This window comes from Paroedura picta, chromosome 8 (genome assembly GCF_049243985.1).
Source record: "Paroedura picta isolate Pp20150507F chromosome 8, Ppicta_v3.0, whole genome shotgun sequence".
NCBI classification, from domain to species: Eukaryota; Metazoa; Chordata; class Lepidosauria; order Squamata; family Gekkonidae; genus Paroedura; species Paroedura picta.
Genome location: NC_135376.1, coordinates 27049847 through 27063782, shown reverse-complemented (window position 1 = coordinate 27063782; position 13936 = coordinate 27049847). Strand labels below are relative to the sequence as shown.

The 13936-nt window shown below is 36.2% G+C and overlaps 1 protein-coding gene across 4 annotated transcripts in view; it reads left to right on the top strand.

Annotated features, from left to right (window-relative positions):
- U2SURP (U2 snRNP associated SURP domain containing) overlaps positions 1-13936 on the top strand; it is a 40343-nt gene that overhangs the window by 12848 nt on the left and 13559 nt on the right. For 2 of the 4 annotated variants that reach the window (XM_077348757.1, XM_077348759.1), the window contains exons 7-19: positions 254-348; positions 432-467; positions 560-642; positions 1568-1733; positions 2918-3129; positions 4621-4664; positions 8641-8745; positions 9322-9388; positions 9482-9645; positions 9994-10156; positions 10579-10658; positions 11644-11731; positions 12824-12946. In XM_077348757.1, coding sequence (XP_077204872.1) covers positions 254-348; positions 432-467; positions 560-642; positions 1568-1733; positions 2918-3129; positions 4621-4664; positions 8641-8745; positions 9322-9388; positions 9482-9645; positions 9994-10156; positions 10579-10658; positions 11644-11731; positions 12824-12946 — 1426 coding nt within the window. Of the gene's footprint in view, positions 1-253; positions 349-431; positions 468-559; positions 643-1567; positions 1734-2917; positions 3130-4620; positions 4665-8640; positions 8746-9321; positions 9389-9481; positions 9646-9993; positions 10157-10578; positions 10659-11643; positions 11732-12823; positions 12947-13936 lie in introns of those variants that run through there. The other 2 variants (XM_077348758.1, XM_077348760.1) reach the window with 2 other exon arrangements.

Below are 13936 nucleotides of genomic sequence, written 5' to 3'. Positions count from 1 at the left end.
AAATATATGTTTAAGGTGAATTGTTAAAAGAACTTTTAATGTATGACCATTAGAATTGTAGCCAGCCACCATCTGCCATCTGTTGGATTGTTATGTTGTATTTATTGGGGTTTAATCGAAGGGGTTTTTATGGAAATTGTATTGTAATATTTTATTGTTTTTATCAGATTGTAAGCCGCCGAGGGCTGACTGTGTTGGAAGTATAAATTAAATTATAAATAAATAAATAAAATCTTCAATGTTTCTTTTGTAGGATTCAAGAAGAACGGGATGAAAGGCATAAAACCAAAGGCAGATTAAGTCGTTTTGAACCACCTCAGTCAGATTCAGATGGACAGCGTCGTTCTAGTAAGTGGTTTTCATGGTATTATATTTTGATTCAGTTAAAACATTGAACTAAATAGGTACTCTTTTTTTTTTTTTTTCTTTAGTGGATACCCCTTCAAGAAGAAACAGATCTTCGGGTGGTAATATAGTTTCATAACTATTTAATAAATACTTTTGTTACTTGGAAATTTATGCTTTGAGTTACATCTGGTTCTCTCTTTTTTGTTTTTAGTCCTGGATGACTATGCTCCAGGTTCACATGACGTAGGAGATCCAAGCACAACAAATTTGTACCTTGGAAATATTAATCCCCAGGTAATCATTGCAGCCATTGATGTTTTAATAACATTTTAAAGCCAGCTTTTCCTGTACAAATTGTTTCCATGCCTGTAATATGTAATTAGTATATTGTATATAGTTAGCAGAATGCATAAATGTGTTTACAGTTATTTTATTCAACAGTCATATGAGGTGGTCTCTTTCTCTCATTTTACAGCCAGGAGACTACATTTAAGATAGAGGCTTACACAGAATCATCCTGTGAATTTGTGGCTAGGATGAGCAGGGATTGGATCGTAGCTCCATTCCTGTTTACTGAAGGAGCTAATTACCATTCATTTGTTGAACTTAGCCTATTTTTTTCTCTCCAGAGGGTTTTTACAGAAAAGCTTCCCAGGTGTTAGGTATTTACTTATATACCCTTCAGTCCCGATGCTTTGTGAAGTGTGGTATAAATTGTACCAACTTGTTATTCTGAAGACAGCTGCACAAGAAGTTCTCCACAGGCCTTTAACACTTCAGTATAACTGGATGTGCCATTTCCTTAATTCCTACACAAAAACCATTGGTGTAGAAGGCTTCAGTCATCCCTATCTCCCCACACTACAGTGGCCTTTCATTATTGGTGCCAGATGAATATTGGCCCAGCAGCCAGACCCATATGGGGAGAGGCAGACTTGTTGCATTGTATGGGCCTGAAAAAAAGAAAAGCACAGTGGATTTTTTTTGTCTTCTGTAGACTTTTTTTGTCTCAGCAGTTGCAAGTTTCCCAAACAGAAGTGTGAAAGTAGGATTTGCTTCCTGTTACATATTGGCTTTTACAGTGTAATAAAAAAACTGCGGGATACTTTTTAGCTATAGCTTCCTTATCGTAATGTCTCTCAGTTGCTTTTCTTTTATAACCACAGTTCTGTGACAATACATAAACATGAGAAATGCATCCTTTGGCTTGTTCCAACAGATGAATGAAGAGATGTTATGCCAAGAATTTGGACGCTTTGGACCTCTAGCGAGTGTCAAAATTATGTGGCCAAGAACTGATGAAGAAAGAGCAAGAGAAAGAAATTGTGGATTTGTGGCCTTCATGAACAGAAGAGATGCTGAACGTGCATTGAAGAATTTAAATGGTAATAGTTAACATTGTCAGTGTAAGTCACTTTGGGAAGAGCACTAAACTTTTGGGGAGAAAATTGCACTTATCAGACTTCCTATATTCCTAAATTAAGGGAAAAAAATGTTTGAACCAACTCAAATGTAACCTTTTCTTAAAATGTCATCACTATTGGCAGCTAGGGTTGTAAGCAAGTCAAAGGAGAAGGCTGGAAACTGGCATTATATATTTCAAGGGGCTACAGAAAAAAATCAGCTTGTGAATGTCAGAAAAACAGAACAAAGAGATTTCCCTGGCAACTGCACTGTCTACCAGTATGAAAGAGTGGGCACACACAGCTGTCTTACTGATAGCAAAGTGGTTACAGATGAATGTTCTGCTACTTAGGCCAGTTTTGATTTGTACAGATTAGATTGGGTAGAGCTTCTGTACCTTGTAGATCCTGCCTCTATCTTCTTTTGTAAGTCCACCACACTGGTAAACTGAAATCCAAAGGTATTTATCCCAGTTGCCTTTTTCTTGCTACGGCCCTGCTCCCCCTTTCTCTTTAAGATCAGGAGACCCTCATGAATAATGTCAAATGCAGCTCAGGAGGCAGCAGCTAAAAAATTAGAAACTCCATACACTTCCGGTTCAAGTGGAAGGGTAAATTGTGGATGAACAGGCTGGATCATACCCCATATATAATTACATAACCCAGATGCCTTTTAAATTCTCTAAGATGTTCTTAACATCTGTGTTTTTCTTCAGATGAAGCTCTTCATCTTTTATTCAGTCAGTTATCTAATAGTTAAACTGCTCTACACATTGTTGTGTGAATTATCTGGATTTTAGCAGTTCCAGTTAAAAATTGCAAGGTCATATAATCACCTACAAAACAGTACTTTGTCTCTTTCAGTGTAGTAAAATACTGTGATGTGGACTGGACTTTAGAACATGCCATGCTTAGGTTTTATTAGGGTATACATAGTCTATCCAGATTCATTTGTTCTTCAAGTTTTAGAAGCTCATCTGATCTGTTTGGGTGGTCTCACTTGGAGACAAATATGCTATTTGGGAAAAGGCAGCATTATTTATGTGAAACTGTTTTACTGTAAATGACAATACATAAGGGTAAACAAAGACCCACACTTCTACTGAAACATTGATATTGCTGCTCATTCACATATTTCTAAAGCAATGTTATATTTTATTTACCAGGCAAAATGATCATGTCTTTTGAGATGAAACTCGGCTGGGGCAAAGCTGTTCCTATTCCTCCACATCCTATATACATTCCTCCTTCTATGATGGAGCACACTCTCCCACCACCTCCATCAGGACTGCCATTTAATGCTCAGCCCAGAGAGAGATTGAAGAACCCTAATGCGCCAATGTTGCCACCACCAAAAAACAAGGAGGATTTTGAGAAGGTAAAAAGTTAACCAGGGCCATACCTCATATTGTAAAAATGCTAAATCTATGGTAGTCTTTGCAATTATTTTATAGAATTGCAATATTCAACTTTTAGATCAACTGACTTGTACCCTGCCTTAGTTTAAGAAGCCTCATTCCTGAGGAATCACCTGGTTTATTAGGCCACAGAATTGGGCCATTTTTTTAATCACTATTTTAAGTCTGTCCACCACGTTTTTCCCCCTCCAAACTCCCTGGGTTTTTTTTCTCCTATGTCCCCCTGTTATTAGCTGCCAGATTTGCAGTATCAAAATTATGTACACTTTTTAAAGGCTAAATTTAAATTCATGCAGATAAATTAACACTAGGATGAACTCACAAATAACTTCTTTGTTGAAAGTTAACTCGAGCCAATCACTGAGGATAGTTTTGAGATCAATACTGTCAGATTTTTTTTAGAAGAATATTAGCTTTTAGCATAACAGTAAATGGTAAGTATCTCTTAAACACAAGTCACATTGATTTGAAAGTTTTATAGGATTTCTTAGGACTGGGAGGCTTGGGAATTAGAGGTTGGTGCAAACCTAACACTCCTGACTGAATTAGGACTAGATTGTGGGATTGCATCTTCCCCCCCCCCTCCCCTGGTCACTTCCCCAATATTACTGCTGCTGATTTTATTCATCCATGGTTAACTGTTAAATCAGAGATGTTAACTAACCTTAAAAGCTGATTTTCAGTCTTGCCTAAGCAGGATTTGAAGTCACATTTATAAGTTGGATTCAAATCTTGGGTAAGCAGGAACTCAGCATTGATGTAGGTGCCATACCTTATTGCAGTTAAAGCCAGTGGGATATGTTGGAATTGATTCCCAAGGAGAGACGGCGGGTAGGGGCAACCCCTCATGCTGTAGTCCTGATCACAAATGTTAGTTACACAGTCAGGAGTATTAGTCTGCTAAGGGCTAAAGTAGTACATGGAAGAATGGATAGATGTAATACAATTTCTTTAATTGGCCCTCATCCAGCAAGCCCTTTCATATGCTTCTTGTGCACAGAGGAGTCTTGACTGCATTTCTTTATAAAAGCAGTTTCATTGTACTTTCCTAGAAGCTGTTTTTGAAACTTAGGACGGGTTTAGAAACAGCTTCTAAAACAGTATAGAGTTACTGCTGTTTGGGGGAAAAATGTAAAAGCTTTGTGGCACAAAGTGATCTTATTGCATTTCTGTCTGGATTGGGGCCATTATCAGTATAGTACCTATTCAGTGCATTGATGCACATTCTGTCAGGAATGTTCTCATTCTTTAAATTAGTGAACCGGTTATGGTTCACCTGTACACATTTGCTCTTTATGTAATTGCGTAGTGTATAACTTCGCAGCAGTGATTGCCTGCAGAACTTGTGATAGATGTGTAGTATTTTCAATGCATATGTATTTTTTTGCTTGTTACTTGTTAACAATACTCACATATTCTATGTTTATTATCTGATGTGACTTCATATACAGACTCTGTCGCAAGCCATAGTCAAAGTGGTTATCCCAACAGAAAGGTACATGTTTTTCTTTATTATTACTGATCTAAATATAGACAATATCCCCTTTGGAATTTTACAGAAAACGTGCAATGTTGAAGAAAAAGTTTAGGCTTGACTGAGCAATGGTAGATTTTATAGCTACCTAGGTTTTAAGTTGAAGTTGGGGGTTTGCTATCTGTATTAAAGCTATTTGATTATCTGGTAGTGTCTTGGCTCACAAGAGGAGTTAAATGGATGAAGCATGGAATTATTTTGCCAGGCAAAGATGATGACTAGGTTTGAGTGAAATTTGCGGGGGGGGGGGGGTTGTTTAGTCTGTGACGCTATAGTGTTATGCCCACTATCACCCAAACGATCTGGGGAATCCAAAAAGGATTTAATTAACCAGAAGATCAAGGAAGGCAGAAATGCTTATTTATATTGTCAGTGGGTTTTGTGTCAGGGTGTCAGATTTGGATCACTAGGAGGTTTGGATTATTGATGCTGGGATAAAAGACATTATTTTCTGTAATAGTCATGTGAAGGTTGTTGCATAGTCAGTGCTTTGATGGCATCTTTTCTAGGTATCTTGTTGACATAGTATCAGTAAATGTCCTAGAGCAGTTTTCATCTTTCACATAAGAAACGATTTATGGTTAGGCTGTGTTAGTACTAGGCATACCCTTGCTCAGTTAAGTACAGAACCTTTCTCAAACATGGCAACACAAACATTTGTTTAAAATAATTGAGCAGCAAAGAATTCCAAATTCTCTTTGACATTGGCCTTGGTGAGCAACACCAGCTGAACTGTCTGCGGCAGCGGGGGACCAGGAAAACATCATGGGATGGATTGGGAAAGTATACAGTTTTTGACCAGACATTGGTACGATCAGCTCCAATTACTGTGGTTTTATTATACTTGGAAAGACTTTTTTGTTGGCCACCTTAATGTTTCAGATTTTTAAACTTAATCCTTTGTACTACACTTTTTTGTCACAAACATTCACTCTACTTTTGTAGCAAGGCTGTAAGTTTTAAGAGAGCAGTATAAACATCTTTTCTATAATCTATGCAGTATTAACATAAATTAGAAGTGTTACAGCTCATTGGTTAGTGTGGATCAGGGATAGTCAAACTGCGGCCCTTCAGATGTCCATGGACTACAATTCCCATGAGCCCCTGCCAGCATTTGCTGGTAGGGGCTCATGGGAATTGTAGTCCATGGACATCTGGAGGGCTGCAGTTTGACTACCCCTGTGTGGATAGTGGTGTACTGTGTTTACTTCTTGGAGCCAGCAGTGCTCTCATTTTGGTTATTACAACACTTTTGCGAGTCCATGAAGTAGAATGTATTTCTTCAAGTGTCGATAACTGTATTTGAAATTACTGCTTAATTAAGCATTTTAAACCTTCTTGGGAAGCTCCAGTGGAATGTATTTGAATAGAGGCATTTATCAGCAAATCCATTTCTTAGCTTTACCCCAGAAAGCTGGAGTTGGTAAAACAATTGCTTATCTTAAGAAATTTGGTATCCTAGCCTGTTTTGCTCTGTGATGCAGTACATTCTCCAGCCTTGATGCAATTTATGACTCAGTTATAATCTATTCTACTTTCTCTGTCAGAAGTCTTTAAAAATCAGCATTAAAACTTATTTGGAACATAAGAGGCATGCATGCTAGACAATACGTTTAATATAAAAATACAATTTCGGCATATTTCAAAAAAGTGTAAGGAACTAATCCAGTTTGTTCATCTATAAGCATCACATTTCTGCTGTACATGAAGCCTAATTTCAACTGCCTGAAGGCTGAGCCCAAATAGAAATTGCATTGCAAGGTGTGATTACTGACCAAACTGTTTGGTCATTGAAAACAGGGTGTGTATATTTCGATGTATGCCACATCTGCTTGAGTTAAATTTTGTAAGGCAATTGACTGCCAAGGGATATAGATGCTCCAAGCAGTCCATAATTCCTATGCTATAGCATAGCAGCTACGAAACACTGACTGTATCATAAAATTTGCTGCCTTGATTGAGTAAGCAAAATCAGATGCTTTCTTTTAGATGCTTACTTTTGTTCTGCTTGTGATTAGTAGACTTCAGAAAAGAAAGAAATGTACCCTGAAATCTGTTAATCTATTCATTAGGAGGCTTAAAATGACTTATTTGTGTTGGTATCTTCAAATACAGTTTTTTCCTCAATATTTATTCCATTTAGAAATCCATAAAGCTGCATCGAATAATATAGAATTATTTGGAATATTTGAGCTCTGGGATTATTTAGAGACAGGAACTGAGCTATAGGTAAAATTTGTAGGTATCTCGAAATGTGATCAGGAGTATCAGATGCTTTACTTAGTAAAAGTAGTTAGAGCAAACATCGTGTATTCCCTTAGTACATGTTAGTTTGGTAAGAAAAACCTGTGTTTTTTGTAAATCATAAGGATGGTGAAAAAAAAATTCCTTGACTGTGATTGAAGAAGATACATGAATGTACAGTAATCTTATATAGTAGCTGTAGAGCAATTATAGTTTTTAAAGTGTCTCTATCTCAGTAATCAGAAACGAAAACTTCCTTGTATGTGGCAGAGTCAATTTACAGTAGGATGAAATGGGGGAGGTTCTGCTATTATTGTCCTAGTCCCTCTTAAATATTTTGACGTCTCTCAAAAAAGAACCAATCCAGCCCCAATCCAGCAAGGCCCTCTGCTTGGCATAAGGAATTGTGTGTATGCCATGGGCTTACATTTATTTTTAGTAATTTTCTCACAGAGACTATGGGCTGCTGATTTAAAGAGCCTGGAAAGAATAAACTGTAGCTTTTAATGCAAAATGGAATATTCCTGTTCAGCAAAGTTTTTTTAAAAAGTACTTTTTCTGTATGGATCTCTATTAATGCCTGTCTGGACTGAGGTCAATGTGAGACGTTCCAAAATAAGAATAATTGTTGCTTTATTGGAATACTTATTTTACAGTTATGACTAGACTTGGGACTTTGAATACAATTTGAAATGTTAATTTTAAGTGGTTATGTTGATGAAAATATATCTGTATATAGGCTTAAAGAACTTGTGGCTCATTAATCATGGAACATTGTCATTAATGACAATTTCCTTTTCTTATCATTCCTTTTCTTATCATTTTAAATATTCAGCAGCTTGTTTTTAAATCTATTCATACTTATTTATAGTTGTAAAGTATTTGTATACCCACCTTCCAAACATCTCAGGATCCAAGGCAGGTGACAACAGTATAAAAGCAGTTTGATAAAACGAACATAAAAATAGATATAATAAGCAAAAACACATCTGAAGGCTCTTTAGCCCTTACTGTCAGGGTATTTTCCCCTTTGCCAAAGCTCTGGCTGTCCCAGAATTTCTGTGGAATACCATCCTTACCAGTGGGCCAAGAAGACAGAAACCCTGGCCACTTTCTTCTGAGAGGCTGTTTCACAGGCATCAGGCAATTATACTTTCCTTGTATATACCACTTTTACTTTCCTTGTGGGTTGCCCAGCCATGGACATAACCATTTCCTTGGCCTGTGCTGCGGAAAACCACCATTACACATCCCATATTATTTTAATGGCCTTTGTTATCTGTGATTGCACAATCGCTTCAGCTATATTTAACCATTAACTATTTTTTTTACTGACTATATAGTCCAAACTTAAGCACAATATTGAATGGTTTCTCTAGAAACTTGTAATACAGTTTCAGTAGCATTTATTAATTTTGGAGAAAAATTAAAAAGCTTTTTTTTTGTGTTGCAAATACATTATGAGCCACAAGGTGTTTTAATAGTTGTGTTTATATTTGACCCATTGGAAAGAGTTCTTATTTTAACCCATCACTGAAGATTAGATTATTGCTCCAAATTACTTTAAATATATATGTGACGTTTAATTCTATAGAAACACAATCTTTCCATTTATAATACCTTAGGTGGGAGTATAGCTTGAATAGTGTTAGGTCTGAATCAATGTTTTTCTTTAACTGTGTTGTTGTTCTAGGAATTTGCTTGCGCTGATACATCGAATGATAGAGTTTGTGGTGCGTGAAGGACCTATGTTTGAAGCCATGATTATGAACCGAGAAATCAATAATCCAATGTTCAGGTGCTTACTTTTTTCTTCTTCTTACGCTGTTGAGTATAGCATGTTTTTTCTGTTAACTTTTAATTGTAAACTTAGATCTGCTGGCTCTAGCAGAAACTTATCTTTCTGCAACTGAGTTCTCAGAAATAGTGGAGGTGGCTTTGTTGTACCTTTTCAGATTACAAGGTAGGGGGGATATAATTGAATGATTCTCATTCCTTGAATGCAAAAAAACTAGATTGGTGAGAAAAAGATCTGCCTTGCCACATTACTTGAGATTTTAATCTTCATGGAGAAACTGTAGATCTGTTCAATCATATGAGCCCTCATTTGTACTCCAGAATGGCACATTCATTTAATCTACAGGTTATGAAAACTAGGGCTTGTTGAATTTTTCTCTGCTGAGTATGTTGTGCTATTCTATTTATTTCTTTATTTATATTTGGATTTATTTTCTGCCCTTCCTACGTGGACTATGATTGGAATATGATTAGTAGCAGGAACTATGTTTCGATTTTTAAAAAAAACTTCAGAATGCTACATTGTCTTATCCTGAACGTGGTAATATACTTTGTTTCCGCTCTGTACTTTGCTTAGGTTTTTATTTGAGAATCAGACTCCAGCACATGTCTACTACAGGTGGAAGCTTTACTCAATCCTACAGGTAAACAATGTTTCAATATATACTTTTAGTATGTTACCATTATTACACAAGGGAACCACATTTGTTGCCTTGACATTCTATTGTTGTCACTAGGGTGATGCTCCAACCAAATGGAGAACTGAAGACTTCCGCATGTTTAAAAATGGGTCCTTCTGGAGGCCACCCCCTTTAAATCCCTATCTTCATGGGATGTCAGAAGAACAAGAGCCTGAAGCATTTGTGGAGGAGCCTAGCAAAAAGGGTGCACTTAAGGAAGAGTAAGCATCTTTAAAGAGCCTAACATATCACAATTGTATCTGTTCATAATACCCCATCTGAGATTTCCCTGCCTCAGATGCTGTGTTTAAAACAAAACCAAAATTCTACTTGACGTTTTCATAGAGGTGTCATCAGTATATACTGGTGGATAACTTAAGGTGTGAGTAACTGATTTCCAAACAGTCCTTCTTTTTCATAATCAATAAGAAAATTTCTTGTTCATAGAAATCTATATTTAAAATGTATTGTAGATTATATGAATATTCTAAGTTCAATGTATCACAAAGCTAACATAAATATACAGAATAGATGTAAAATTTCATGAAAATGTGAAACTGAAATTTCAGACAGAGGGACAAGTTAGAGGAAATCCTGCGTGGCCTAACACCGCGTAAGAGTGATATTGGAGATGCAATGGTTTTCTGTCTTAATAATGCTGAAGCTGCTGAAGAAATTGTAGATTGCGTCACAGAGTCACTGTCCATCTTGAAGACTCCACTTCCTAAAAAGGTAATGGGAAATTAATCTTTAAATGAATTCTGCATAAAACTTCTCTGCAACTTGTACATCACATGGATTGGCTATCTTTCAAATTTCAACTTTTTCAAATTCTTTTAGGTGTATCAGTTGTTAAACAGGACATCCAGTCCTGTCTGTAACCATTGTATTAGCCAAATTTAGCAAAGGTGTTTGTCTTTCATTATAATTTTTTAAATGCTTATGGAAAATATATTTCTACAGAAATCAAATATTTTGAAGTTTGGCATTTGTTAAAATGTCGTTTGTAGCAAGAGCCTCTGATATCCTTTATAAACAATATGTTTGGTGGTGTGCTAGGTTTCTGCTGAACTTGCTTGGCTTTGCCTGCCAGGGTTCTAAGAAGATTTCTCACAAATAATTTTTTTGTGACCTTTATTCTCTGTTCCTTGTAGATTGCAAGATTATATTTAGTTTCTGATGTGTTATACAATTCTTCTGCTAAAGTTGCGAATGCGTCATATTACAGAAAGTTGTAAGTATCAAGTTTTTGAAATGTTATGCAAGAATTAACAAATGTAAATGGTACAGCCTATGATAACTAGTTATTAAGTAGAGTGTTGAATTAAGCAGTAACATTGTTACCAAAATATCCTGCATTTGGACATTGTACAAGTTTATATTTGACTACTACATTTTCATACTGGGTTTGGGGTTCTGTGAGGATACTTCTGGTGCTCTGTAAATGTAAGAATACAGAACTTTTCTTGTGCTGTCCAGCATGAAAATGGATCTCTCTCTCTCTCTCTCTCTCTCTCTCTCTCTCTCTCTCTCTCTCTCTCTCTCTCTCCCCCCTCTCTCTCTCCCTCTCTCTCCCTCTCTCCCCCCTTCAAGGGCTGGTTTTTATAGAATTGCTGTTACTTAGCTTCCAGATCATTTCAGAACTAGCCAGAAAATGTATTGTTACGGAGAAATATCCCAGCCTCAGAAAACCTGATTGGTTGTGCCAAGGAAGTAGAGCCCTAAAATAGTTATCATAGCAAGTTTTGATTTAAAAGAATTTGTTTTCACTATGTGCAGTTGATATATATCTAGAAGTCGTAAGCCAATAGGGAAGGTTTTATTTTCTTTGTCTCTTGGGGAAAGTCTTTTCCAATTAAAGGATGAGACTGTCTTAAAAGACCCTCTGAATAGTGGCCCTATAAAATCAGCTGCTCTGTGAGATGTCATAAGCAAAGTACAGACAATAAAAACTCCCCCTCCCCCCAAGCCTGGCTTTCAAATCTATACTACATTATAAAAGGTTATATAGAAATTCAGAACAAAAGGTTCATAGTAATTATTTTTGTGGTCCTCATGGTTTGTTTCTGATATACCCTACAACCAGGTTGATATAGGATTAAGCCTTCTTGCTTTTTAGCCTTTTTCATAGAATTGCAAATCGGTGGGTTTGAGTTGGGTGTTTTTAGTTGTGACACACTTTGTTCTGCAAAGTGTAAAATGTGGAAATATCTTTTCAGTTTTGAAACAAAGCTTTGTCAGATATTTTCTGATTTGAATGCCACCTACCGAACAATCCAAGGCCATTTACAGTCTGAAAACTTTAAGGTATGTGCTTAATTGTTGATGCAGAATTATTTAACAGAACCCTTTCGTACTGTGAACAAATGCCATGTAACTACAATATGTAGCAAATCACAGCACAAAGACTAAATTTTACTTTGTGCAAATTTTAACAGCGAATTATAATTAAAACTGATGATGAGTCTATTGGGACTGATGTTTCACAACTGTAACACCAGCTTGAGACAGAACATCTGAAGAAGTTTGTCCACAAATATAAGAATCTTCAAACACTTAATCAGAGTCCAGAATTGGGAACCAGGCACCTGATAGAATAGTAGAAGAGTGATCTAAAAAAGTGGGGAAGCCTCCACTAGAAGATACATATTTGAAGAAATAAAAATGATTAACTTTCAATATGTAATAGTAATAGCCTTGAAAAGGCCATCATTGGCTGAAGTAGAACAGCAGCTGCTACTGCCATTGGACTTGTTTTTTATGCTGAAGATCTATTGTGCATCAGGTGCTCTCAGACTTCCAGGAGTTGGCTTGGAGACTGAATTTCTCATTTCAAGAAATAATCTGAATATAGGAGTTATTCTGTTCAGATGGTCCATAATGTTGTTTGCAGATTGGATCATACAAGTTGCCATTTACATTGAGCAGAATTCAGATGCCTCTAAAAATAACCTTAAAAATAAAACATAACATCTACATATATTTTGAGTCTAACAAAGTTAGACTATTTTAAGACTAACAAAGTTTTATTCAAGGCATGAGATTTTGTGTTCATGAAAGCTCATACCTTGAATAAAACATTTCTTAAAAGTGCTGCTGGACATGAAATTTGTTCTTCTGTTTCCAGCCAACACAGCAACCCACTTGAACCTCCTTTTATATATATATATATATATATATATATATATATATATATATATATATATATATATATATATATATATATATATATATATATATATATATATTACTGTGAAAATTGAATGGTTTGCAGTCAGAGTTAGCAAACCCTGAATCCTGTGTATGAATATTCTATCAATGTCATTCATAGTGTGGGCTTTGTATTTTACTTTTAAGTACTTCTCAATACAAATGACTAGCATTGTTTACTACTTTTAGCAACGGGTAATGACATGCTTCAGAGCATGGGAAGACTGGGCGATTTATCCAGAACCATTTTTGATCAAACTGCAGAATATTTTCTTGGGGCTTGTAAATATTATAGAAGAAAAAGAAGTAGAGGTAAGTGCAAGATCAGACCATGATTATAACTACTGGTGTAGAAGCAGTCAAGAGCATGAAGAACTACACGTAAGGAAAATGTTTGTGGTGGAGGTTTGTAGGGAACTCGGGGCATGGAGGTTGCTTTGATTTCCTAAACCCAGAATTATACTTCATTGTGATTATGATAAGCTGCATACACATGGTTAGGTGATTGTGGAACCTCCCCCCCCCCCCCCGGTGTAAATGTTAACATTGCACAATACTATCTTTGGACTAGCACATTTACCAGTTGCTTACTGGAAATTTGTTGGAGCCTGAAGCATGTACATTGTCCCATTATAAGTTTTCAGACAGGGGAATGTGTGTGAGAGAGAAGCTTTAAGCCTCTCACCTTGTCCATGTTGTGTGATTACAGCTGGAATTTGTGTAATAAGAGGAGCTGTACAACTTCATTTCAAGTAAGCTGGAGTTCCTGTGAGAGCAATTTTTGATTTCTACAGTTTTGGATCCAAGACTTTCTGTGTGCCTCAATCTGAAGTCTCTCACAGGCACTTTTGAGTAATGTACGTTTCCAGGAATTTTTTGATTCTGTAATTACAGAAGAGTACTGTAATTTACTTGGCCATGTCCTTTGCTGGGGCTGCCTAGAACCATAAGTAAATGCTAGTTGGCATTTATTGATATTTATATTGTTTGGGTAAGAACCCAAAGTTATAGAAAACAGGAATTTTTACTATAAGAAGTATGAGGGGGACTATTTATCTAGCTTCTGAAACATGCTAAACTAAATTAAACTTGATAAAAAATAGTGGAAAATGCAAACATTTCTTGCTTAAATAAAAAACTAGAAATCCTGTGTTTACGGAGTATAAAGACCCGAGACAACAGAAACATATTGATGTTTACACTGCAGATTTGGTAGAACTTTTTTTGGTTTGTGGCAAAAACTGCTTTTAGCATCTGACTTCAAATCTTATGTTAATATCTGTTGATCTGCATAGTCAGTAG